Source organism: Dunckerocampus dactyliophorus, chromosome 12 (assembly GCF_027744805.1).
Source record: "Dunckerocampus dactyliophorus isolate RoL2022-P2 chromosome 12, RoL_Ddac_1.1, whole genome shotgun sequence".
NCBI lineage: Eukaryota > Metazoa > Chordata > Actinopteri > Syngnathiformes > Syngnathidae > Dunckerocampus > Dunckerocampus dactyliophorus.
In genome coordinates this window covers 5,776,361-5,801,055 of record NC_072830.1, presented here as the reverse complement: position 1 = coordinate 5,801,055, position 24,695 = coordinate 5,776,361, and the positions used below count along the sequence as shown (strand labels likewise).

General features: G+C 43.7%; 3 protein-coding genes across 9 annotated transcripts; 2 read left to right on the top strand and 1 right to left on the bottom strand.

Moving 5' to 3' along the window:
- Positions 1–212: 212 nt before the first annotated feature.
- On the bottom strand, positions 213–8,432 carry zgc:162698 (Transmembrane protein 87A-like). Of its 6 annotated transcripts, none has more exons than XM_054793463.1 (21): positions 8,210–8,432; positions 7,069–7,141; positions 6,900–6,994; positions 6,696–6,815; positions 6,572–6,619; positions 5,423–5,482; positions 5,279–5,341; positions 5,073–5,214; positions 4,919–4,980; positions 4,587–4,770; positions 4,418–4,517; positions 4,257–4,350; positions 3,979–4,056; positions 3,369–3,477; positions 3,210–3,268; positions 2,997–3,100; positions 2,288–2,373; positions 2,105–2,166; positions 1,929–1,981; positions 1,819–1,849; positions 214–618 (listed from the first exon to the last, which is right to left on the bottom strand). In XM_054793463.1, exons 1-21 carry the CDS (start codon positions 8,345–8,347, stop codon positions 577–579), a joined length of 1,803 nt encoding a protein of 600 aa, XP_054649438.1. In that variant the 5' UTR covers positions 8,348–8,432; the 3' UTR covers positions 214–576. The 6 variants fall into 6 exon arrangements, 4 of the variants coding, with proteins under 4 accessions (XP_054649440.1, XP_054649438.1, XP_054649439.1 ...); XM_054793464.1 differs by lacking the exon at positions 3,979–4,056 and adding an exon at positions 3,674–3,742; XM_054793467.1 differs by lacking the exon at positions 6,900–6,994 and having other exon boundaries at positions 8,210–8,269.
- Positions 8,433–9,973: 1,541 nt separating this feature from the next.
- Positions 9,974–13,286, top strand: capns1b (calpain, small subunit 1 b). The gene is made up of 11 exons (XM_054793514.1): positions 9,974–10,138; positions 10,534–10,583; positions 10,657–10,693; positions 10,988–11,080; positions 11,578–11,635; positions 12,270–12,334; positions 12,422–12,490; positions 12,555–12,633; positions 12,740–12,856; positions 12,933–12,991; positions 13,072–13,286. Exons 2-11 carry the CDS (start codon positions 10,537–10,539, stop codon positions 13,096–13,098), a joined length of 651 nt encoding a protein of 216 aa, XP_054649489.1. The 5' UTR covers positions 9,974–10,138; positions 10,534–10,536; the 3' UTR covers positions 13,099–13,286.
- Positions 13,287–15,312: 2,026 nt separating this feature from the next.
- zgc:101731 (SNARE_SNAP25N and SNARE_SNAP23C domain-containing protein) lies at positions 15,313–24,551 on the top strand. 2 transcript variants are annotated; one of them, XR_008573120.1, is made up of 9 exons: positions 15,313–15,409; positions 15,737–15,876; positions 16,538–16,579; positions 16,664–16,712; positions 17,039–17,150; positions 17,216–17,362; positions 17,472–17,616; positions 19,334–19,463; positions 23,737–24,551. XR_008573120.1 is itself a non-coding variant. In XM_054793875.1 (8 exons), the coding sequence occupies exons 2-8, from the start codon at positions 15,805–15,807 to the stop codon at positions 19,397–19,399; spliced, it is 633 nt and encodes a 210-aa protein (XP_054649850.1). In that variant the 5' UTR covers positions 15,313–15,409; positions 15,737–15,804; the 3' UTR covers positions 19,400–24,423. The 2 variants fall into 2 exon arrangements, 1 of the variants encoding a protein (XP_054649850.1); XM_054793875.1 differs by having other exon boundaries at positions 19,334–24,423.
- Positions 24,552–24,695: the final 144 nt, after the last annotated feature.

The window sequence follows — 24,695 nt, the reverse complement described above, 5'->3', positions numbered from 1 at the left end:
TATAATATTAATGATGAATGGATGTCTCACTCTGTTCAGTCTGTTTTGCTTTTACGAAACACACAAACATCTGTATTATTCGCTTTTACAAAGAGAATCGATGCTTTTAATTTGAAACGCGCCCTGCTGGTTTAGAGAGTCAAATCTTCACGTGGAGGAGCAAAGGTTTTGTAAAAAAAAAAAAAAAAAAGCCAACCAATAATCACCCATCAGTCTTAAATGAAAGCATCATATATTTTTATAAAGACACAATCAGATCATCAACAGTCTAAACAGAACCCAAAAGAGACGCACACGCGCGCACGCAAACACACACACAAGACAGCAGTGTGGGTGCTGCTCCCATGGCAACAGTGGACACAACTGACACTTGACACTTTTTTTTTTTTTTTACAGCTGTCAAAATACACCGTCTATAAGTTTGTGTGTCCATGTAAATAAATACAATGATTTTTAAAAAGCCACGGTGAGTGTTTGTCCAATTGATGCTTACAAAGCTCATAAAGTTGGAGATGAATCACACATCACTGCTTCCTGTTTCCCTTATTCCCCCTCTTTCTCTCTTCCCAAAGCAACTCACTCCATCTTGGACATCTCAAACCTGGTGGTCTTGGTTTCCTGCCAGACAAAACAATGAGTTTTACTCTCAGACGGACATGACAACTAATGTAAACTTTAGCTATATGATATGCAGTCTTCTAAAGGCAAACTAAACTTTGGAATTCAAACAATCAATGTGAGACTTCAGCTCAGTGAGCATCTCAAGGATTAGCTCCACAAGTGTTTTGCTTTGTGTCAGATGGCAGGAAGCAAAAGTGTGATGATAACCTCAGAAGAGGTTCTTATGTGAATAAAACTGTATGATTTCCAAGTATAGAATTAATGAATAATGGCCACAGTGTGGTGCTCTGGGGAGTTGTAAGCAAGTGTAAGCCATTGTGACTCTTGTTTTGGCTACTATTATTATTATCTGTATTAGTGGTAACGATGGAAAGTGATCATAATAATGATAAATATTGCTGTTATTGTAATTCACCTTTATGTACTTTTTGTGTAGTTTTTTGTGTTTAATTATTTTATTTATCATCATCATTATCAACTTTGTTGCTGAAATAAATTTCACTTAAATTAAATATAGATATAAATAGATTAACATGTCAAGCACAAATAAAATTTAATTTAATTAAAAATTTAAATTAATGTTTTAATTTAAACCTAAAAAGAGGTACATAAGCACCTGGAACTATTGTGGCCTTTGAGGGACTAAGTGCTTGTCAGAGTACTTGCTTTGAGTAAAAAAAAACAAACAAAAAAAACAACAAAAAAACATTCATTTTACCACTTCCCTGTTCCTTTAAGCATGGGTTATTTTATCATAACTTTACGATACAGTGGTTAACTTTTTTTCCCCCCCAGTTGAATAACATTGCCTCTACACTTGCAGGTACCCAGATGAACTCCATTATCTCCTACACGGAGTTAAACCTCAGCGCGTGAAGGAAATGTTTTTTTTTCTTCTTTTGTTCCTGCTGCTATCTTGTGAAAGCTGAGTCGTGTGAGCGTGAGCAGCTTACGTAAGACACGCTTTACATAAGAGACATGTTGTGCGCTGCATGCGCTCACTCGGAATAGCAGACACCTCCTGCATGGAACTTTGAATGAACATGCTGGTTTATGTACGTGCACGCTCATCAGCGACACGCTGCTGGACAACAAGTGTGATGTAACCACGGCAACAGATGTGTGGCGCCAGACGTGCGCCGATGTCGCCATGCTTTGTTAATAAACGCTGACAAATGTTCTTCTCCTGTCACTCACCTCGTCCGAGTCCAGCAGGGGAGGCAGGGCGCTGTGTAGAGGAAGACATCACATGACCATCGCGATCGACACACTAAAGCATCGCATGAACACATCACGTGACCACTTACACGTCAGCCATGGATGATGGGATGTTCTCCTCCACCCATTTGAGGTCCTCATCCTACAGAGAAGACACACCGGTCACCTCATTAGGGACACCATCTAACGAGCACCAGTAGTGCTTATATCACACTGACTGCCGTTTCTAATATTTTGACCCATGATGTAGGATGTAACTGTTTACCACTTTGTTGGCCTTGGCTGCACCGTTGGTGTCGTTCTTCATGCCCCTCATCTTCATGCCCTCTGCAGACACACAGGTGGACAAAGGCACCCAAAACGCACCCAGTCAACGCAAGATGAGAAGTTTGTTGGCGTGAATAAACATCGTGAAGCACCAATGACGAAAGCAAAATTAATGTCTGACCAAAAGCTTCATTTATCATAGGCTCCTCCTCCTCGCCGTCCTCTTCATCGCTCTCTTCATGGTCAATCAGAGGGCTGAATGCGTACCTGAGACACACATGCGCACACACACACACACACACACACACACACGCACGCACGCACGCACGCACGCACGCACACACGCACACACTTCAGTGCTTCCAACTGGACTGCAATCTATTTGTGGCAAAAACATTTAGGAATACACATTAAAAACATTTAGGAATACAAATTAACGCTTCTTTTTCGTTGTGTTTTTTTTAATACCACAAGCAAGATGGAGCCGCCTGTGAGTGGTTTTAGGGAAGGGGAGCCCAACAACACCGGTTTCTGGTTGAGAAAAGCAATACAGTATTCCCTAGTTTATCACGGGTACCTGGTTCCAGACCCAACCGTGATAAGTGAATTTCCGCAAAGTAGACTTATAATTTCCTAGTTTGAGCATAGAAAACCTGGTTATGACTTTCTAATTACAGTTTTTAACATTTCTTATTCTCTGGCAGACCAGGTGTGTATGAGGTGTACCAGACTACATTTAGAGTCAATCTCATTAAAATGTGTTTATGAGGACGGGCAAAATCAATTTGTTGCGGTCAAAATTTATTCGTGGTGGGCTGCCACAAATAAATGAATGTATGGGGAAACACTGAACTTGAAAAATCAGCAATGCCATCGACACACTTGCCCACCTCTGATTATTGGCTGATGGTCGCCACAGGAACATGATGGCCAACAGGATGATGGAGAACAGAAAGCGCCAGAAAGCATCATCAATCCAAAGCTCGCGCCAGTCCTACACACACACACACACACACATACACACAGTCACATTTCAACAACACACTTTTTGTGCAGGAAAAAAATCAAATCTACTTTTCATGCATTTATTGAAAGATACTTACAGACTGACATTTGGACATCTTGAAGGTCTTGGTGGTCCAAATGATGAAGATGACTGATGCTGGAAAACACATACGAGCTTTACAAGAAGTAGCTCTGGCAAACACGCACACATGTACACGCACACATACACACACACATAAAACAGAGACAAGTCGTACCAATGACAGCGAAGATGAGTGTATTGGTGAAGTGTCTGTAAAGCGAGAGCTTGACGACGTTCCTCCTTAGCCGGAGCAGCTTCATGGTCTGAGCCAGACTCACAAAGATGTGAACACACACACACACACACACACACACACAGAGTCAAGGAAGTCAACAAGTCCAACTGCATGTTGTGTTAGTCAGCTGTTTTAACACGCTTACTAAAATTAACAAGTTCAGAGGTCACATGACCATCGAGTGGAACGCAACATGGAGAGACCAAGCAGAGGAACCAAAGGTGCGGGGGTGCAGTAGTGGATATCCACCAGCAGAGGGTAGAGTCAAGCAGGGCCAGGGGCACAGCAGCCAGAAGAAGTACATCACCTTCAGCCTACAAGATCGAAGACAAGCCAGGAGATGGACGTTGGCAAGAGGAGGAGAAGGTGCAATGTGGAGTGAAAGGAAACAAGGAGGAGGACGCAAACAAAGGAAGACAAGGGAAGAGAGACGTGAAATGATGACTCAGTCAAACCAATCAATATCGACACCAAATAATAAATAATCATCAATCATGGTTGAAAGACTCTGGCGCCCTCTGCTGGTGGCAAAATGCCTACTAAAGGATATCCACCAGAACACACACGAGTCTGTGAAGGCGAGCACAACGTCGCACAACAGTATGCTGCTGGTGTTGTCGCCTCGATCCTGGGGGTAGACACACAGCTTTCTTTTGAGACATCACAACCTGACGGATAAGCCCCGCCTCCTCAGCTATGTCTCTAGTAGTAGTAGTAGTATATCAATATCACCATGTGTGGCATGGTCATTTTTACTATCAATGCTTAAAAGCGCGACGGTGAAAAGACACATTAACATTTTTTAATCTGACAACAAGTCCGACTTACGGCACTGACTCGTAGGATGCCTTCGACAACAGAAAACATCAAGTAGAGCAGGCCGACGCCAACCACACGGTGAAGCAGCGCACCCAGTCTAGGTCTAACACACAAAAACATAATCACATTAATTCCAAGTGTATTATTAGGAGTATTCATGACAGACGTACTTGACGATGCCGTATCCCAAACTGGCGATGATCACCAACACGCGGGCCAGCGTCCTCTTGACGGCAGAGAGCACCTCAGCAAACACTACCGCCCCCTGGACTGCAAAAGGAGGAACAACAGCTGCAGTCAGCCTGATGAACCGCGCCATGTTGGCGTGTGCGCACCTACCGGACACGCCGTCATATCTGATGCTCTGAAACTCGGCGTAGCAGATGGCTTTCTCCAACATTCCCAGGAAGATGACTCCTCCGATCCAGAACTGGATCCTCAGCAGGTCCCTCCAGTAGCACGCAGACAGGATCAACCACAAGAGCGCCAGCAGTACATAGACGATGCACATGACCATGTAGAACTGAAACAACCACCTGTAGTTTAACTTTTTCATCTTGTTTTGTTATACAGTGCTTAAATTGGTGGTATAAAGTTAGTAAAGGATTCCATATAAGTATGAAATATGTGACGACAGTGAGTAGATGACAATAAATCAATAGTGTTCTTACCAGCATGAGCGGCCATTCAGAGGCTGAGATGAAGTCATGAGGCCCTTTCATGCTCACTTGAACTGTGTATAAAAAAAAAAAATTTAAAAAAGACTGTGCAGACATTCACAAACTTGAAGATTCGGACCGTGCATGTACGTGTACGTATACTAACGCTGCAGACTCCAGGGTGGTGGGGCATGTGCGGGGTCTGGCTCTTGGTTGTTGTCTTTGATCTCTCTGATGTGGACAATGAACATGTACGGTCCGTCCTCCCAACTCTCGGCCACCGCGTCAAAGTGAGTGTGCGCATGATCCTGCGCGCACGTGTAACGTGAGATGACATGAGATGATAAGACTCGGTGAGGATGAGGTGCTGACCTGTTTAGGAGGTACGCCAGCGTCTCCTGCAGGAGTCTTCTTCTCCTTGTCGGCTTCAGCAGACTGCAGGAGGAACACATGACCTTTTTAGAGCTCGTAGCTCATCGCGGAGCTACAAGATCACATCTTGTCGGACACTCTGACCTTTGGTTTTGGTGGCTCTGCCTCTCTCCGCCTCCTGCCTGAGATCTGCTCTGCGACTGGCTGAAAGTGATCAAATGACATCTGAGTGCCGACGGTGAAGACTAAGAATCTGAGGTTGTACAAGTTGAAATATGAATTGTCACTGTAAAATAACAACAACATTGGTTCTGTATGGAGTTTGCATGTTCTCCCTGTGGTTACATGGGTTTTCTCCAGCCACTCCAGCTTCCTCCCACATCCCAAAAACATGCATGCTAGGCTAACTGGAGACTCTAAATATGTGCCCTGTGATAGGCTCCAGCTCACTAAGTCGTTACTGGAATTCCAACAGTGCACGCAGTGCGGATTATGTAGACGTGCCTTTTCTAGCCTGCTAGCCTCTACTGCTGGCCTGACGACCAGGCTAAAGGCTACACCGTAACTCCAATTCCATCTGGTCATTGATCATCTTACATTAATTACCATTCTTTTTTCTTTTTAAACCTTATTTTTAAGAACTTCTTTCAACAATCATCATACAAACATTTGCAGAGGCAGACAGTCAGCCCATTATTTACATGGGGGGGGGGGGGGGGGGTTTAAATGGGTTACAATCAACATTGTCCCAATGAGTCTTGATTTCTGAGTCCAGAGTAGTCCGTTCTATGTCCATAGCATTTATCCATACCCGTTCGTGTATATATATATATATATTCCTCTAGGTACGTAAGGCCAACTTTGTCATTTAAGCTCAAGGTAGGCTAACCACTTTTTCCAGTCTTACATTACCATTCATTAGTAGTGAGTATAGATTTTATTCTTTTAGTGTGTTTAATAAGTAAGTGAGGCATACTGGGGGCTTAAACGTGGATTGTGTTGCGAGTGAATACTAGCGCAATGTAATCTAACAATGACAAGTCACTTTATTGAAAATGTTGATCCAAAATTGGAGGAGAAAGTCATAGTCAACCTAGCAGCAGGGCTTTTAGTGGCGGGACGTGGTGGAAAAAACAGACATTTTTATTGCAGTGTCAGTTACTTGCGGATTCACTGGTCGGCTCAGAACATAAACCCTGCAAAAAGCGGGGATCCAATGTATATATTGATGCATGTCATTTAATGTAAGTTCAGCCGTGTAGCTGCAATGTGGACGCCTTGTACGAGTCTTACTTGCACTTCAGTCAGTCGTCTCTTCGTCTCATACACGTCAAGGCCCAACTGTGAACAGAAAAATTGTAACATCTTAGTTAATAAGCACGTGTCCACTGAGTGTGTGTGTGTGTGTAATTCTGACTATATTGGGGCCAAGATTAGGCTGGCAGGTGATGCGCGGGTACTGGTGAAACATGTAGAATCCACTTCCTCCTCCGGATTTGACCTCTGTCAACCGGAAGTAACTTTCTGCTTGTACTGCCTAGACACACACACACACAAGTTATTACATTTAAAAAAAAAAAAAAGCACATTCCATTGTCTTCATATTAGCAGTGTGTTTTACATCCACATTGAAGACTTCATCATAGCAGTGGGAGTTCCTCAGGAACCATGAAATGTTCAAGTGGACCGCAGGGGAAGAGTTACAGTTCCCTGCCACTGACACAACCACGCAGAGACAAAGGTGAAATAAGACACTCATGGTGAGATTGGTCCACTGCGACGTGACTTACATTTGACATGGATGACGCTGCTGTTGAAGAGGGTTTTGGCAAAGACAAAATAGTTGTGTGTCTTCAAAGTATCCTGAAAGGCAACATCACACTGTCAAATGCAAGTCAAGGCGTCCTTATGATTCCAGCAGAAACGCAAAGACAACAATTCTAACAGAACCTGGTGGTGCTACAGGCCCAGAATATTATTAAATAAATATTTTTAAAAATAAAATGTTTTCATATGATATCGGGTGTATTTTCATTCGTATACATGTTTGTTAGGTAGATTACTTCTTCCTCTTCAATTTCGTATCGAATTTGTATTGAGTGTTGGACTCGTACGACGGCTACGAATAGTCCAACTTTCAGCCTTTCAAACTCATGAATTGGAGCTTCAGGACAAATTAAAAGGTATATAAGCTGTTATTTAACTTTAATATCAATCTGCCAATGAAATTTCATTAAAATCTGAAATATGTTTTGTTTTTTTTACACTGAATTACTACATGTCGCGTTTGCATTGTTGTCCTATTCTCAATATGGACGTCTTGATTGTAAATATAAAAACAAACAAAATATAGACAATTTAGATATCCATCCATCCATTTTCTATGCCGTTTCATTATAACAAAATCATGCTAAAAAACATTGATTTTCCCAAATACGGAGTGGATATTGGTGGATATAGTCGATATAGTTATTGTGGTTAGTGTGGGGATGAAAACGAATACAGAGCTTGCTGCTGCACTGCAGTGCTAGGCCTACATGAAAAATATGACACCTGATTTTCTTCCCTGGACCTTTAGATTATTAAAAAAACGTAAATGGCTACTCTGTTGACTTTTAAAACAGGTCTTCACAGCCTAAGTTGTTGTATATTTTGTAGTATGGTTGTACTTGCCAAGGTCCGTGGATAGATCACAACTTTTGTATTGACTCAATGTTAAAGCAATGGGGACCAAAGGCACTATAATTGTATATTCCTGTATAAAATCTGCTCTAACTCCTTTAATATTTGGGGTAGAGAAGAGAATGGGGTATCAAATTAAGTTCAAGTCATGCTTTATTAGACAGAATTAATCACAGACTTCATTTTACACATTTCAAAATTTTGTAACATTGCTACTTCATATGTCGCCACCGGAAAGAGAAAACTCACACTGTCGACGTCCAGGACCCATTTCCCCAGCTCGGACACCGCGATAGTCGGTGCAATTAATGCAGTCAAGACCAGCAGGGGAAGCGTCCAGGTCCACACTGCCGTCTTAGTGCGGTTCGGACCTTCAGAGTCCGCCATGAGGGTAGGGAGTTTCAAAAGAGCCACCGCAACACAACTGAAGTGACTTGTTGGAGCTCTCCACTTCCTGCTTCCGTGTACGTTACTGAGGGAGGCGCAAGGCATTGTGGGAGATCACATACTTCACTTGCTTTGATTTAAATTTAAGCTCGAACGCGCAAGTGTCATAAGGAAAATTACGTTTAAAACGTAGTCATTATTATTAAACATTTAAGGTTTTGTATTTATGCATATTTCACTGCGATCGTGTGAAAGTCAATGTTGTTGCACTTGGTCAAAGTGGCCAGTAGAGGGCAAACTTTCATGGTCTGGAAGGGCTGGAGGGCGCAAACACCAGCTCCATTTATGAGCTTTTAGGACTGGGCGATACGTACTGAAAATCCGACACAAAGTTAATACAGTACAAAGTTAATACAATAAGTACTGTATTAACTTTGTATTGGTCCTTTGTCTTTTTTACTTGATTTTTTTCAAGATCATTGAATGATTTTGTTTTTCATATGTCGATGATGATAATAATCAGAATAAAACACAAGACAAAGGTTTTAGGCAAACAAAAAACATTTGTATCACAACAAACGTATTTGTGTACAATTTAACAGTATATAAGTATAAGTAGTATAAGAGTATAAGACAATGTAACAGCACCAACAAAATAATACAAATATTCTCTTTCATTGAATACAATTGCTTCAAAAAAATATTCAATAGTACAAAATTAAGAAAAGCAAAAATTACTATTGGCTGTCATTCAAATCCTTTGGCGTCTACCCTGTGTCCAACAATTTCTCCTCTGATGTGTTAAAAATATAGTTGTTATCACGTTAGTATTAATCCGATACTGATACTACCCTTTGTATCATTACTATCGCTATTTATCGTCCCAGTGAGCTTGTGATGGGAAACTCAATTCCTTTTGTCGACCCGAGTTCATATGAGTCACTCGCTGAAGTGAATCTCCATTCACTCCACTCACTCGTCACAGAGCGCGTGCCCAGAAACTGGCACACGCGCAACAAGTTGCACTTGTGGATTCGCGTGTTCGTGGACTACCTGTGAGGCAATGAAACTTGAGTCTTTGCTGAACACCCGTGAGTCAGTGAAACTCGAGCCTTTGTCAAGTGCCCATGCATCATTGCAACTTGAATCTTCATCAACCCGGGACTCATTGAAACTCAAGCCTTTGTCAGTCAGTGAAACTTGCGGCCTGAGCGAGTGAATTGTTAATTTTGTGGAGCTTGTGATGCAGCTCAGGCAGAAAGGGGACAGGAGAGATTTGAGGCAAGGACCAGATCTATTGCTTTTTCCACAGGGCTAAAACATTTATACAAATGCAGTTAGAGAGTAAGAGTAAAAGTTGCACAAGTAGTGACGGGTTAACTGGTTTAGCTAGTTGTAGCAGAGGTTAAGTGAACGAGTTAATTGGGACGAAGAGTCTCGATTCAATAAAAAAAAAACTCAGGAGTTTTGAACAACTTGTTCATGACTCGCACATCTCCACTATGAGCTATGCTACATGTATGTAGCGATGCGTGCGCATTTTTTGCTTGGGTACCCGACAAGTCACTGCAATTGACGTTTTAAATGTCAGTGCGCTTGCTCAAATGGTGAACATGGCGGGCATTAGGACCTGGGGACTGGCCCCACCTTGCCTTGCTCCCGAGGCGTCCCGGGCGGTGTTGATGATACATTGAAAAGGAACTTTTTACACCTCTCCTCCAAGACTTCTCACTTTGAACCTTGCCTTGTGTCTGCCTCTGTTGTGCTGTGGTGCACAGAGCTGTCCTGTCGGTAAGTAACTTTTTTTTTTTTTTTTAATATGCTGCCTGTACAATGTTTCTTTGTGTTTGTGGACTTGCAACTTGACCCTGGCCTTTTCCGGTCTCCACCTGTGGAAAGTTCCAGTCACCAGTGAATAAGAAATGGCTACATCATGCTGTGAGCTGTTTGTCATAGTTGTTTTCATATTATGCAGCTACTAAAGGTGGTCACGATGTTAAAAACTAAAGTCAACAGTGTTACCTTTGCAAAGACACGATGTTTGCATTAATTGTCATTAGGTGGACTAAAACGGCATCAACAAAAACAACCGAATAATAGCATATCAAAAATGCATTAAAAAAGTCATGACTGATATCAAATCAGTAGTTCCCCCCACCCCCCACCCCCCCGTTGTTGTGTTTCAGACCATGAATTTTGCGAAGCATTTCATCGGCGGCATCCTGAATGTTGTCAGGTAAAAATCCAGTCGGACCAGTTGGTTAGCATTCACCGTGCTAAGGTCGGCTAACAGCTGTCTTCTCCCGCAGCAACATCGATCCCAATATCTTCATCCCATCAGACCCTGTAAGTGTGTGTGTGTGTGTGTGTGTGTGTGTTAAATGCTCTCACAAAACTGCCCCTCATTGTCAGTCTTGATGCTAGCGCACTAAAGCTGCTAGCGTCCTCACAACACAACACGTTCAGTGTTTCCCACAAGACTGTAATCTACCTGTGGCGGCGGGTCGAGGGCGAAGCGATCCGAGCGAAAAGTCACTAGATTTGTCCTGTTATGTGTTTATGAGCAAGGGCCGCCACAAATAGATGAATATATGGGAAACTGACGACTTTCTAATGCAGACTCTTTTGTGTTTGCCTCAGCCTGCTCCCCGCCGACCTCTGGCCTTTGAGGAGGCGCACGAAAACGATGAAGAGAAACAGTTTCGCCAAGTTTTCAAGCACCTGGCCGGAGAGGTAAGTCACGCTAAGACACAGCATCCATGATGAGTAGCTGGGGTCTATCCCACTGCTCGTCACTTGTCATGTTAGTTTAGTTGGTTCCGCTTGTGTCCGTCTGTCAAGCGTCCATATCTGTGGCCCCACCATTCCAAACTCCACCCTGCTGTGGTCTGTCATGTCCCTCAGCACGTCAGACTGGTTCTGATCTGGTCGTCATGCAGCGTGGGCGTTTCATTGGTGCACCCGAACTGTCATTCATTGCGGCCACGCCCACTTGCATTCCTGCCATTGTCAGGCAGGGCGGCGCTCACACCCTCAGGGAGTGTGTGTGTGTGTGTGTGTGTGTGTGTGTGTGTGTGTGTGTGTGTGTGTGTGTGTGTGTGTGTGTGATACGTGTACGTGTACGAGAGAGAGGGTGTGTCGTCATGAGGATCACTGTAGTGTACACATACAAAGATGTTGTCAGCATTAAGATGTGTGTGTGTGTGTGTGTCTGTGTGTGTGTGGACTAGGATATGGAGGTGAGCCCCAAAGAGTTGATGGACATCCTCAACAAGATTCTCACCAAACGTGAGTCAAACATCTCAGCCTGAGAAGTCTTCTCAACTAACCGGCACATGCTAGTGTTTGTTAGCCAAATAAACCATGCTAAACTGCTATCTGAAATTAGCATGTTCCGATTGGCATAGCGTGACTTATTTGGCTAACAAACACTAGCATATACTTTTTAGCTGAGCATTGTTTGTTTGGCTACCAAACATTCGCCTATGCCTTTTATTGTAGCAGGACTTATTTAGCAAACATATATTAGCACGTGCCTGTTGGCTTAGCGTAATTTATTCTAAACACGAGCATGTGTCTGTTACCTGTTAGCTTAGCATGATTTATTTAGCTAACAGGCACATGTCAGCCAAATAAGTCCATCCATCCATTTTCTATACCGCTTCTTATTTATTTGGCTACCAAACATTTTGTGCCAAATAAGTCATGTGACACAAAATGTTTGGTAGCCAAATAAATCACGCTAAGCTAAAAGACATATGCTAATGTTTCTTTGCCAAATAAACGATGCTAAGGTAAAAACAACCAGGCACATGCTAATGTTTGATAGCCAAATAAGTAATCCTGAAATAACAAGCACTCGCTAATGTTTGTTAAAGATGCCACGCTAAGCTACCGAGCGTATGCTAATGTTTTGTGTCAGATGGAGACCTGAAGACGGACGGTTTCAGCATCGAGTCATGTAGGAGCATGGTGGCTGTCATGGACGTATCCTTCCGCCAATAAAGAGAAATGTTGTGCGCGTGTGAGTGGCTGGCGCAGTAGCATGTTGACCCTTGACCCTGCTGTCTTCAGAGCGACAGCACAGGCAAGCTGGGCTTCCATGAATTCAAATATCTGTGGGGCAACATCAAGAAATGGAAGGTAAGTGGAGGACATTTAGCGCCTGGTGGAGTTATTCCGAAAGTGCTGACGTTGTCGTTTACAGAAAACGTACATATCTCATGATGCCGATGGCTCCGGCGTCATCTGCGCCAAAGAACTTTCATATGCCTTCAAGGATGCAGGTGTGTTTGTGCGTAGGCGTGTGTGTGAGAGTGAGTGCTGGACTCATGTTTGTAGTGTGAGCAGAGATCATGCGTTCAAACTCATTGTGTGTGTTTTTGTGTGCAGGTTTCCCTCTGAATGACCAGCTGTACAAGATGATCATCCGTCGATATAGCGATGAACACGGCGACATGGACTTTGACAACTTCATCGGCTGCCTGGTGCGATTGGACGCCATGTGCAGTACGTAAAACACACACTCCAGCGTCACAAACACATCATCATATGTCAAATAATGTGTATGTGTGTGTGTGTGCAGGAGCCTTTAAGACTCTGGACAAAAGCAACAGTGGATCCATCAGCCTGGACGTTAAGGAGGTAAAAACATCTTTTTTGCATGTCTCACATCAAAGTGTGAGACAAAGATGGCATCTGATGCTCTCTGACCCTTTGTGCAGTGGCTGCAGTTGACCATGTACTCCTGAAGGCCCTCCCCCTGCTCCATGCTCAGGCATGCGCTACATGGATGACCAGTTGGTCGTCATAGTAACAGGACCAAAGAAGAAGCTGCTCTTTTAACTTCCTGCTGCTGCCAGGCGATGGCGCCACAGCACCTTCCTGATCTAAGTTTGTTTGCTAACTTTGTATCCAACAATAAAACCAATAATGACCACCTTGTGTTTGTGTGTATGTGTTGCCATGGTAACCAAGTCATCTATCACTTCCATACTTTAGTCTTTTGAGTGCGTTCACACTGAGAAGAGTGACGTAAGAACTAATTTCCGGTGAGTGTTAAAGGACAGTAATCGACAGGGGGCAGCACCAGACTGGTTGAACACTTAAGGCTGATTTATGCGCCTGAGCCACAGTGTGGAGCTATGATTGGTTGGCTGTTCTTCGCATATAATTTCCTGGGTTTCCCAGTCGCCATTGTTTACTACTGCTCCAGAAGGTAGCTAGTCAAAGTGAAACCAGAGTTGTGGTTGCTCACACTAAGGCGAACTCTGCCCCTAGCGTTATAGTTGGGAATTGCATGTGCCCACGGCTGTAAATGAGCTAGTTACAAATAAATCAAGACGCCGTCAGAATCCGAATGGCCGGCGTAGTAACTTCGTTACTACGTTCATAATTCAGGCTTTAAGTAAGCCTTTACCCGCTTCTTCTTCTCTCCTCTTTAATGTGGAATTGCAAACACTTGAAGTAGTCCCTCGTCTTTCGTTACATTGCCAAGATTGTGAATGAGGTTGAGAGTCCAGCATTGCGGATTTTGGCCTTTAATCCGGGTACTGCAGTCAGTGTTGCAGGTAACGACGTTAAAAATACAACAGTTTCATTGTTTTCCAGATATATGTAATCTAAGTAATTACTATTACAGACGTTATAACGTACCGACAATGGAATGTGAGACATCAATAAGACTTGTTGCTGTAAATGTGCTTGGTGCTAGGGGAGCTGTGTGGGGGGCGGACAGGAAGTGACGCTGGGGGTTCAGAATTGAGTTTTATCATGACATGAGTTACATTCGCAACAGTGGCCCATGTTAGGGATTATTGTGCCTGTTGTGAGATAATTCAAACCTGCAATAACTTCTGTTGCTCGTGGGCCTCACCGAATGCCGACCACTGTAGAATACTACGTATCATCACATCTTTGAATGCGTCTTCTGAATGCTTTATAGTTGTATTTTAGCTCATTTAGCCATTTTTATGCTTGAAAATGCTTAATTTAGGCAAAAAATATGTAACATTTGCTTGAATATTCATGTTTTTAAACTAATGATTCAACCACAAAACAACATGATTTATGAAATAATATATTTTTGAAAAACCGTGATAGAATGAAGCCGTGAAATTCAAAGCGCTAAATGGAGAGGGGTTACTGTATGTCAAAAATGAATGTCTTTTCAGTCGTCATTGTTCACTGCTACTACACGGGACACTAAATAGCTAATCAACAAACGTTGTGCTCGCTCACTCTCAGGAAAGCACAGCTCCCTGGCGTTTTGGTATAATTGCAAGTCATGAGCTCAGCCCTAACGTCGCTCAACGGCACACACCACCATCCATCCATTCATTTTCTATGCCGCTTATCTTCACTAGGGTGGCACACAACACTACAAAGCTAAATCACAATTCTTTTTGTATTTTATGTTTTTTAAAAAAAGTAACACAATAATTACTTACATTCATGAAGGGGTAATTCTGGTGCTAATTCGATGGCAAGGGAAGTTTTAAAAATGGCCATCAGTTCCAGACAGTTGATGCCCTTGGTGAAGCAGTCTTCACCGCTTGGAGCAATGTTCCCACTAGCCTCCTACAAACACTCGCATCAAGCATGCCCAAAGCAATTTTTGAAGTGATTAACAAGAACGGTGGAGCTACTCATTACTGAGTCCTACTGAGAACATTTTTTGTTCTGGTTTGGAGTTTGTTATTATTTTTTTAGAGATGGTCAGTTTAATTGTTGTTTTCAATAAATTACTTTTTGCTTTTTGTCTCACTCCCCCTTCTTGTTTTTGCAAATTGTAGCTCTACTTAAAACCTCATTAGGATCCAAATATGCAAAATGCAAATTCTGGCAATTTTTCAACTGGTCTTAAGATTTTGACCAGGAGTGTAGTGGTGTAGGCTACTGACTGACTTTTAGGGGTAAGAGGGTGTGGTCAGCTGGATGGGAGGGGAATGGGGCGGGGTGTAGAGGCGAGAGTCAGAGGAGACTGCAGGAGAAGAGGTCCTCATGTGGAGCACACCAGATGCACTGATGACAAGCAAGAGACTTTTTTACTCCTTCCTCGCGGTAAGTAACACTACTCTGACATCTTTGAATCAAACACTAAACTTCAGCCACACTGTGTTGTTGTGTGCATGTATGTGTTTTGTGCACACTCCTCCTCGTGTCTCTTTTGGATGCTCAACAACAGCACAAAAAAGCTCCTTGCAAAGACCAGCTAATAGCATGAATAGGCCGTTTTGTATAGATAGATATCTACTTCATCTTTTAGTGCTGTGTTTTTATGTGGCACACACACACACCACTAAAGTGAGTAATAAAAACATAGTTATACAACAAACTGCTGTGTGTGTGAGTTATTAGAAACGATTATGGTTTCACTCTGCTCTACAGGTGACAAAAGCACCTGATGCTTCAGCCTAATCTGGTCACCTGGGACTCGACACACACACACTGCCAGAATGGCATCTGACCAGCCTGCCCTGAGCGAGCAGGAGGAGCTACAGAGACGAGCCAATCAGGTGACAGATGAAGTAAGTGTGACATCATGTATGAGTACTGAGCGCAAGTTAAACACACGCTGCACTATCAGACTGAGGTACACAAACACAACATGTGCACATAGCAGGCTCTGCTGTGAGGTTACTGTCTCTTTAAAGACACCTGGCTCACCTGGTTACTATGGTGACATGCGCTCCTGAAAAGCAGCAGGGGCACACACACACACAGTTTAAATGTTACTCCAGGTCAAGTCACATGTCAGCTCATCATGCAACTCAGTGGGGAAGCTACCGTGATATTTACACACACGCACACGCGCGCACACACACAAATCTGCACACAGCCAGAATGTAATGATGTGTTGACTTTATGACAACAAACAGCAGTCAAAGGTGCGATATGAACACACATGCACACTCACTGGGGGGAGCAGCAACGGAAAAGACTAACAATGTAATGATAACCAAACAACAGGGAAGTAATTTAATTAAATGCACCATGTCTGTGGAGCATAGTTTTATTTCCCACTGCTGCACTTCTTTTTGCATTTGTGACAGTTAAGGGCGTTCAAATGTGACTTTGGCCATAAAGCTTGTATGGTGGCCACAGTTTGACCCTGGGACAGATGAATCAGCTTTAAGTCAATTGGGAAGCCGTGCAGACGTCATTCATGTTAACATTGTTATGTTGCAGTCGCTGGAGAGCACACGCAGGATGATGCAGCTGGTGGAGGAGGTACATGCACACGACCTCTATTCTTTCTGTGTGTGTGTACTATGGCTGACGTGTGTGTGTGTGTGTGTTTGTGTGTGTTACCAGAGCAAAGATGCTGGCATTCGAGCGTTGGTCATGTTGGATGAACAAGGAGGTAGAACATCTGGACACCCTCGTCAGGACACTCACAATGTGTTTTGGTGGCTCGCACACTCAACACGTACACAAACAGTGATGGCATCAAGGCGGCCGCCTTGAGCCTGCCCACCTTCCAGACCTGCTGTGGTCTGGCTGATGGGAAGCGAGTGCGGTGGACCACGTGCACACACTCACATCAGAGAAATGAGCTTTTGAGGTCGGATGCTGAGAGGCAGAAAGTGAAAGTGAAGTTTGTTTTGTTGCTTCTTGCCATTTCTTGTCTTTTCTCCGTCCCTACTTGCTCCTCCTGCTGCTGCTATTGGCCATCATTCTTCCTCTCAGAGCAATTGGAGCGCATCGAAGAAGGTTTGGATCAAATCAACTCGGACATGAAAGAAGCTGAGAAGAACCTGACTGACTTGGGAAAGTGCTGCGGCCTCTGTGCTTGTGACAAGTATGTGCATGTGCAGTGCTCCTCATGTCATCACAAAGTCAACATCTTCATCTTCTCTCCACCAGACTCAAGGCCTTTGAAGAAAGCGGCGCTTACAAGGCGGTTTGGGGCGGAGCCTCTGGACAAGACGGTGTGGTGTCCAATCAGCCACCCTCGTCTCGAGTGGTGGATGAGAGGGAGCAAATGATCATGAGTGGCGGACACATTCGAAGGTAGCGAGAGATCTCGCTGGCGTGTTTGCTCACAAGGACACGTGACGCGCTAAGGCAGCTGCACAAACACACGTGACCACACATATCCCCCTCCACCCTTTTGTCTAAGAGTGACCAACGACGCCCGCGAGGACGAGATGGAAGACAACCTGGCTCACGTGGGCAGCATCATGGGGAATCTGAAGAGCATGGCGTTGGACATGGGCAGTGAGATTGACACGCAGAATGTCCAGATGGAACGCATTCAAGGGAAGGTGAGGCGTCATGGAGGCCTACTCCATCCATCCATCCATCTTCTATGCCGCTTATCCTCACTACGGTCACGGGTATGCTGGAGCCTATCCCAGCTGATTTCGGGCGAGAGGCGGGGTACACCCTGGACTGGTCACCAGTCGGAGGCGTACTCTTTACTCTCAAATATGAACATCAATGACTACTATTACAGTGGTGTGAAAATGTGTTTGCATCCTTCCTGATGTCTTATTTTTTTGCATGTTTGTCACACTTAAATGTTTCAGATCATCAAACAAATTTAAATACCGTATTAGTCAATGACAACACAACTGAACACAAAATGCAGTTTTTAAATTAAACTTAAATAAAAATTAAACTAAACTATTATTAAGGGAGGAAAAAAGGCCAGATGTCAGTGGCCCTGTGTGAAAAAGTGATTTCCCCCTGAACCTAATAACTGGTTGGGCCACCCTTAGCAGCAACAACAGCAATAAAGCGTTTGTGATAACTTGCAATGAGTCTCTTACAGTGCTGTGGAGGGATTTTGGCCCACTCATCTTTGCAGAATTGTTGTAATTCAGCCACATTGGACATTGCCTTTTTAAGGTCATGCCACATCAGCTCAGTAGGATTCAGGTCAGGACTTTGACTAGGCCACTCCAAAGTCTTGATTTTATTTTTATTCAGCCATTCAGAAGTGGACTTCTGAGGCCACAAACAGATGGCCGGACATTCTCCTTCAGGAATTTTTTTTAGACAGTGGAATTCATGGTTCCATTTATCAGAGAAAGTCTTCCAGGTCCTGAAGCAGCAAAACAGCCCCAGACCATCACACTACCACCACTATATTTTACTATTGGTATGATGTTCTTTTTCTGAAGTGCTGTGTTACTTTTACGCCAGATGTAATGGGACACACACCTTCCAAAAAGTTCAACTTTTGTCTCGTCAGACCACAGAGTATTTTCCCAAAAACCTTAGGAATCATCCAGATGTTTTCTGGCAAAATTGAGACGAGCCTTAATGTGCTTTTAGTTCAACAGTTTCAGCAGTTTTGTCTTGGAACTCTGCCATGCAGGCCATTTTTGCCCAGCATCTTTCTGATGGTGGTGTCATGAACACTGACCTTAACTGAGGCAAGTGAGGCCTGCAGTTCTTTGGATGTTTTTGTGGGGTCTTTTGTGACTTCTTGGATGAGTTGTCGCTGCGCTCTTGGAGTCATTTTGGTTGGCTGGCCAATCCTAGGAAGGTTCATCACTGTTCAGAGTTTTTGCCATTTGTGGATAATGGCTCTCACTGTGGTTTGCTGGAGTTCCAAAGCTTCAGAAATGGCTTTATGACCTTTTCCACATTGATAGATCACAATTACTTTTTTTGTCATTTGTTCCTGAATTGATGTCTAGCTTTTGAGGATATTTTGGTCTACTTCACTTTGTCAGGCAGGTCCTATTTAAGTTATTTCTTGATTGAGAACAGGTGTGGCAGTATTCAGGCCTGGGTGTTGCTCCAGAAATTGAACTCAATTGTGGTAAACCACAGTTAAGTTATGTTTTAACAGGGGGGCAATCTCTTTTTCACACAGGGCCATTTAGGTTTGGATTTTTTTGTTTGATGATCTGAAACATTTAAGTGTGACAAACTTGCAAAAAAAAAAAGAAATCGGGAAGGGGGCAAACACTTTTTCACACCACTGTAAGTGTGAAGATGATGACGAAACGCTTGCCGTGTCCCCCGCAGGCCATTCTCAACGTGTCGCGCATCGATGCCGCCAACCAGAAAGCCAACAACCTTATGAAGCAATAAGACGCCTTCGCCAAGCGAGCAACACGTATGGACGCACCTGGACGTCACTAAAGGCCCAGCTGAGGTAGAGCAACACAAAGACGCTAGATTGATTTTCCGTTTGCCCTGACTGTAAGGTACGGTGGCCCTCACAGCAAACACTTGGCAACGTCCAAATGCGGAAATCATCTGTGTATAAAAAACACATGAAGACCATAAAACACATTAAAAGGAAAAATGCTGCAAAGTCGCAACACACACTCAAACCCCCAAAACAACTGCATGAGAGTAATGCTGCAAGCTCACGGAACAAAACGGAAGTTACGCAGGCTACCAGCGCAGCCAGACCTGAGGGACGTCCGTCTTTAAACACATGATGCCCAGAAGAAAGTTGGCTGACTTTTAAAGAGATGGAATGAAATGGCACATTTCTTTTGAGTACGTATAAGTGAGTATGGTTGCTCAAAAACGTTGTCTTTTGTTCACATTGGGGCTGTCTTCGACTAAGGATTTTCATAGTCTAATCTTATTTGTTAGATTTTGTCCATAGTCAACTAGTAGTGGAATATGGTTTTCTTTGTTTTTTAAGAGCACCCCCTAATGGCGATCCCTACAAATAAACAGATCTCAATTGCGACTTTTTCAATCTGAAAGAAAAAGGCTAAAACACTCAGATGAACAAACATGATTGATGTGCAACAACTGTACCTGTATTTTTATTTATTTAGAGACACAAACAGCAGTTCACATAGGTGCACAGTCCTCTGCCTCTTGTCTTGCCTGTTTCAGCCGCTGTTCTATCAGTCCTAAGTGTGTTGAGGTCAGCTAGCTCAATAGCATTGTCATGTCTCAGTGAAAGTTATGACGTTGCAGTCCAAAAGCCTCTTACTGTGGGTGATGTGGAGTCATCCATTTTATTCACCAAAGACTGCACATTAGCAAAGAAAATTCAAGAGATTCAAGATTCAAGATTCAAGAGAGTTTTATTGTCATGTGCATGGTAAAACAGCGGTAATACCATGCAATGAAAATCTTATTCTGTTCATTCTCCCAAGAAAAGAAAGAAAACACAAGAAAGAATAAGAACATAAGAAACATAAACATATATACCAATAAATTAAGCAGCAACAAAAAGAAGAGACATTCATACAAATAAATATACAAATAAATAAGTAATAAATAAATAAAGTGCTATGAGTGTGTGTTGCGTGCGGCGTGTGTGAGTGCTTCGTTGAGAAGCCTGATGGCCTGTGGGTAAAAGCTATTTGCCAGCCTTGTGGTCCTGGACTTCAAACTCCTGTAGCGTCTGCCTGACGGTAGGAGTGTGAATGATGAGTGTTGTGGATGTGTGCTGTCCTTGATGAGGTTGTTTGTTCTGCGTAGGACTCTGGTTTTATAAATGTCTTGCAGTGAGGGGAGGGCTGCCCCAACAATGTTCTGTGAGGTCTTGATCACCCGCTGGAGTGCCTTCCTATCACGTGTTGTACAGTTACCGTACCAAACAGTGATGGAGGCGGTAAGGACACTTTCGATCTGTAGAAGCAACTCAGGATTGTGGTGGGCATGCCAAATTTCCTCAGTCTTCTCAGGAAGTACAGTCTCCTTTGGGACTTCTTCATAATTTGTTGGGTGTTGTGAGACCAGGTGAGGTCCTCGCTGATGTGTGTGCCAAGGAACTTGAAGGTTTTCACCCTCTCCACCTCAGTCTCATCAATAAACAGGGGTCTATGCGGCTTCTTTTCCCTTGTTCTTGGGTCAATGATCATCTCTTTAGTCTTATCTGTATTGAGAAGGAGATTGTTAGCACGACACCAAGCTATGAGGTCCGCCACCTCTCTTCTGTATGATGTTTCAACACCACCAGTGATCAGTCCGATGACTGTAGTGTCATCCGCAAATTTAATGATGCTGGTGTTGTTCTGGGAGGCCACGCAATCGTAGGTGAAGAGCGTGTAGAGGAGCGGACTCAGCACACACCCCTGTGGGGTCCCAGTGCTCACAATTCTTGAGCTGGATGTGCGGTTGTGGACTCTGACTGACTGGGGTCTGCCTGTGAGAAAGTTAAACACCCAGTTACAGAGGGAGGGTGACAGGCCAAGTGTGAGGAGCTTATTTGTGAGTTTGTGGGGGCAGACTGTATTAAATGCAGAGCTATAGTCTATAAATAGCATTCTGACATATGTGTCCTGGCCCTGTAGGTGAGAAAGGGCTGTATGGATGGCAGTGTTGACTGCATCATCCGTGGACCGGTTCTGGCGATATGCAAACTGTAGAGGGTCCACAGTTGCCACCGGGATGCTCTTTTTGATGTGGGTCATGACTATTCTTTCAAAGCACTTCATAACAATAGGAGTGAGTGCTATAGGGCGATAGTCATTCAAGCAGGTCACGTTGCTCTTCTTGGGTACGGGCACTATGGTGGTGGACTTAAAGCAGGTCGGTACATAGGCTTGTGCAAGCGACAGGTTAAATATGTCAGCAAGCACATCAGCTAGCTCTGATGAGCAAACCCGAAGTGCACGTCCTGAGATGTTGTCTGGGCCTGCTGCTTTTCGTGGGTTTGTTTTGTTCAGAACCCTGCGCACATCAGCTGATGTCACCATGAGAGGTGAGTCCTGTGTGCTCCCCAGGTTCAGCCACCCTCTCTGCTCATCAGGAGTTTGGGTGTTAAAGCGGGCATAGAACTCATTCAGCTCATCTGGAAGTGTGGTTTGGCTGGACGTGGCTACGCTACTCCGCTGTCGATAGTCTGTGATGTGCTGGAGCCCCGCCCACACGCGCCGAGGGTCTGAGGTGGAATAGTAGCCCTCCAGCTTCTGTCTGTACTGTTTTTTGGCCTCTCGTATGGACCTTCTCAGGTCATATCTGGCCTTTGATGCTCGGTAAGGAGAGTCTGTGATTGAACTTAGCTCGTATTCGCTCCTACCTTGCCTTTGTTTACGTTCTCGATGACACTTGCAAGCGCTTCTCCCGGCTGGGTGGTGTGTGTGTAGACTGCGGTACTCTGGCGAGCTCAGGGACAAGTCCTTTAGCAGGACGGAGTAGAAGATCGGTGATAAAAACGTCGGTGATGTGAAATCCAATATCCAAAAGCTCTTGTCAAGAATAAGATGTTAAACCAGACCCAATATGAACAAAATAATAACTACAAAACTGCAAATCTGGAAGAGACGCTGGGCTTCACGTTGTGTACCTGCCGCCATCTTGCGTAAGTATAGGTTTTCTGTTAAACACACACGCCATTTTCAGTTCTTTATTAGCACTAATTAGGCTATTTATAACAAAAACAAGGACATTCTATGTAAAAATGTATGCTCAGCAGCAGCCGTGGGCACCACCCATGGTACAATCTTGATCACATGACATTTTCATATGATTTGACTTTGAGATTGATAGTCGAGTCAGACTCCTCCAAATCAAATTGTCAAAGGGTTGACTATTCTAAGACACCGCTAGTTCACTTTGTGCCTTTTTAGCAGTGCCGCAGTTTCTGAAAGTATGAGACAAAGGGACATAGCGAAGAACGAGTATAAATGGGTGGAAAGCTCTAATTTCGCTGTCCACTTTGCTCTGCTTAGAGTGCCATGTGATTTTATGTATTTTTATGTTGTCTCCAGTTCACTCGTGTCTCTGTCCTGTCTCTCTGTATCTGTCTTCTTACCCCAAATCTCTCACGCGTCTCGCTTTTTTTGTGTCTTTCTTCTTTCGCCGAATTCCTCACTCATCTCGCTGTCCACTCACTCCATATGTCTCATTAGTTTCTCCGTTCTCTCGCTCCTTATATCTTCTTTCCCCGAATCTCTCACTCTGTATGTCTCACTCGTCTCTCTGTTCTCTCTGTCTCGCCCTTCTTTGCCCGAATCTCTTGCTTGTCTCTCTGTCCTCTTTCTCCATATCGCTCACTCGGTATCTTTCTTCTTTCCCTGAATCTCTCACTCCATCTCTCTGTCCTCTCTTTCCGTAGCTTTCCTCTTTCCCTTAATCTCTCACTCATCTCTCTCTCCGTATCGCTCACTCATCTCTCTGTCCCCCCCTTCTTCTTTCCCCGAATAGCTCACTCGTTTTTCTCTTCTTTCTCATAAGCGTAAGTCCAACTCCCCCGGTAGCCTGGCAACCTTCCATTTTGTCCCATGAAATTACAGAATTTCCCTCATGAAGTTGTTTTTGTGTGTTATGCAACATTTTTCTTTTGTATTTGTTTTTTATGAGCATGCATTTATGTGACTACAGCATTTCGACGTTGCATTTGCTTTATGGTGTTTGTGTGTTTTTGGTTTTGGATCATTTCTGTGTTTAGACCGTTTGGACATTGCTGCATGTTTGCTCCTATCTGCCACTGTACATTTGCTGATAAACAGACATTTATGAACAAATGGGACATCCACCATGAGCCGTCTACTGTACATGCGAACATGGAGAAGAAAACACTACCACGATGGTACCCTCTGCTGGTGTACTGCGGTATCGTCCACAAGAATGATGTACACTGCTGTATTTACATTGAAAGCAAATGTGGCGACACCAAGCGGACATAGGCTGAAACTGCCCTTTGCTCGTCTCCATCTTTACTGCGTCTGAGTAGAAAATGGAGGAGACGATTGAAGATGTCTGCTTGTAGAGCTCAGTGCATCACAAGCACAACTGAAAGATAACATTGATCCAATAAACTATACAGCGTGTTGTGTGTGTGTTTGATAGTAATGGAATGAAATGAAAGTCGCCTTTGGTGAGTACCTTAATATTATTAGGAATAAACATGAACAACATGAGCAGGTCCATATCTGTGTTGTTGCCAGAAGTGGTCTATATTGTGGTACACAGTGGGATACAAGTGTATATGTTGTGTTGTGGAAGCATGGGCTTTCAATAAAATAACTATGGGATTAAAAGGAAAATGATACAACTGGATGAACGTAAATGACAAAGAATGGTAGACTACAGTTGATAACGGGAGTTTTCAGAATTGGCTGTTTGAGTGCTTAAACACTTCTGAGAAGCACGCCTGTCAGTACCCGGATGTTGCACTCAACACCCAGATGGTGAATGTGCAGCTGGCATTGACACTTTACCATCCTCAATCATCGCTCTTGATATATAATGTTTGTTTGCATGTGCTGTTTTGTACTATATTGTTCTTAAAATAAAGTTAACAAAAAAATCAACATTGGGGAAGGGGGATCTGAGTCATCGCCATCTTGGATATGAAGCGGAAGAGGAGGGGAGTCACAATTACACAGAAGAGCGGCGGCTAAACATTGATATCGCCATATCCGGTAAGTGCTCAACGACATAATAGATTTGGGACAGCACTACACTG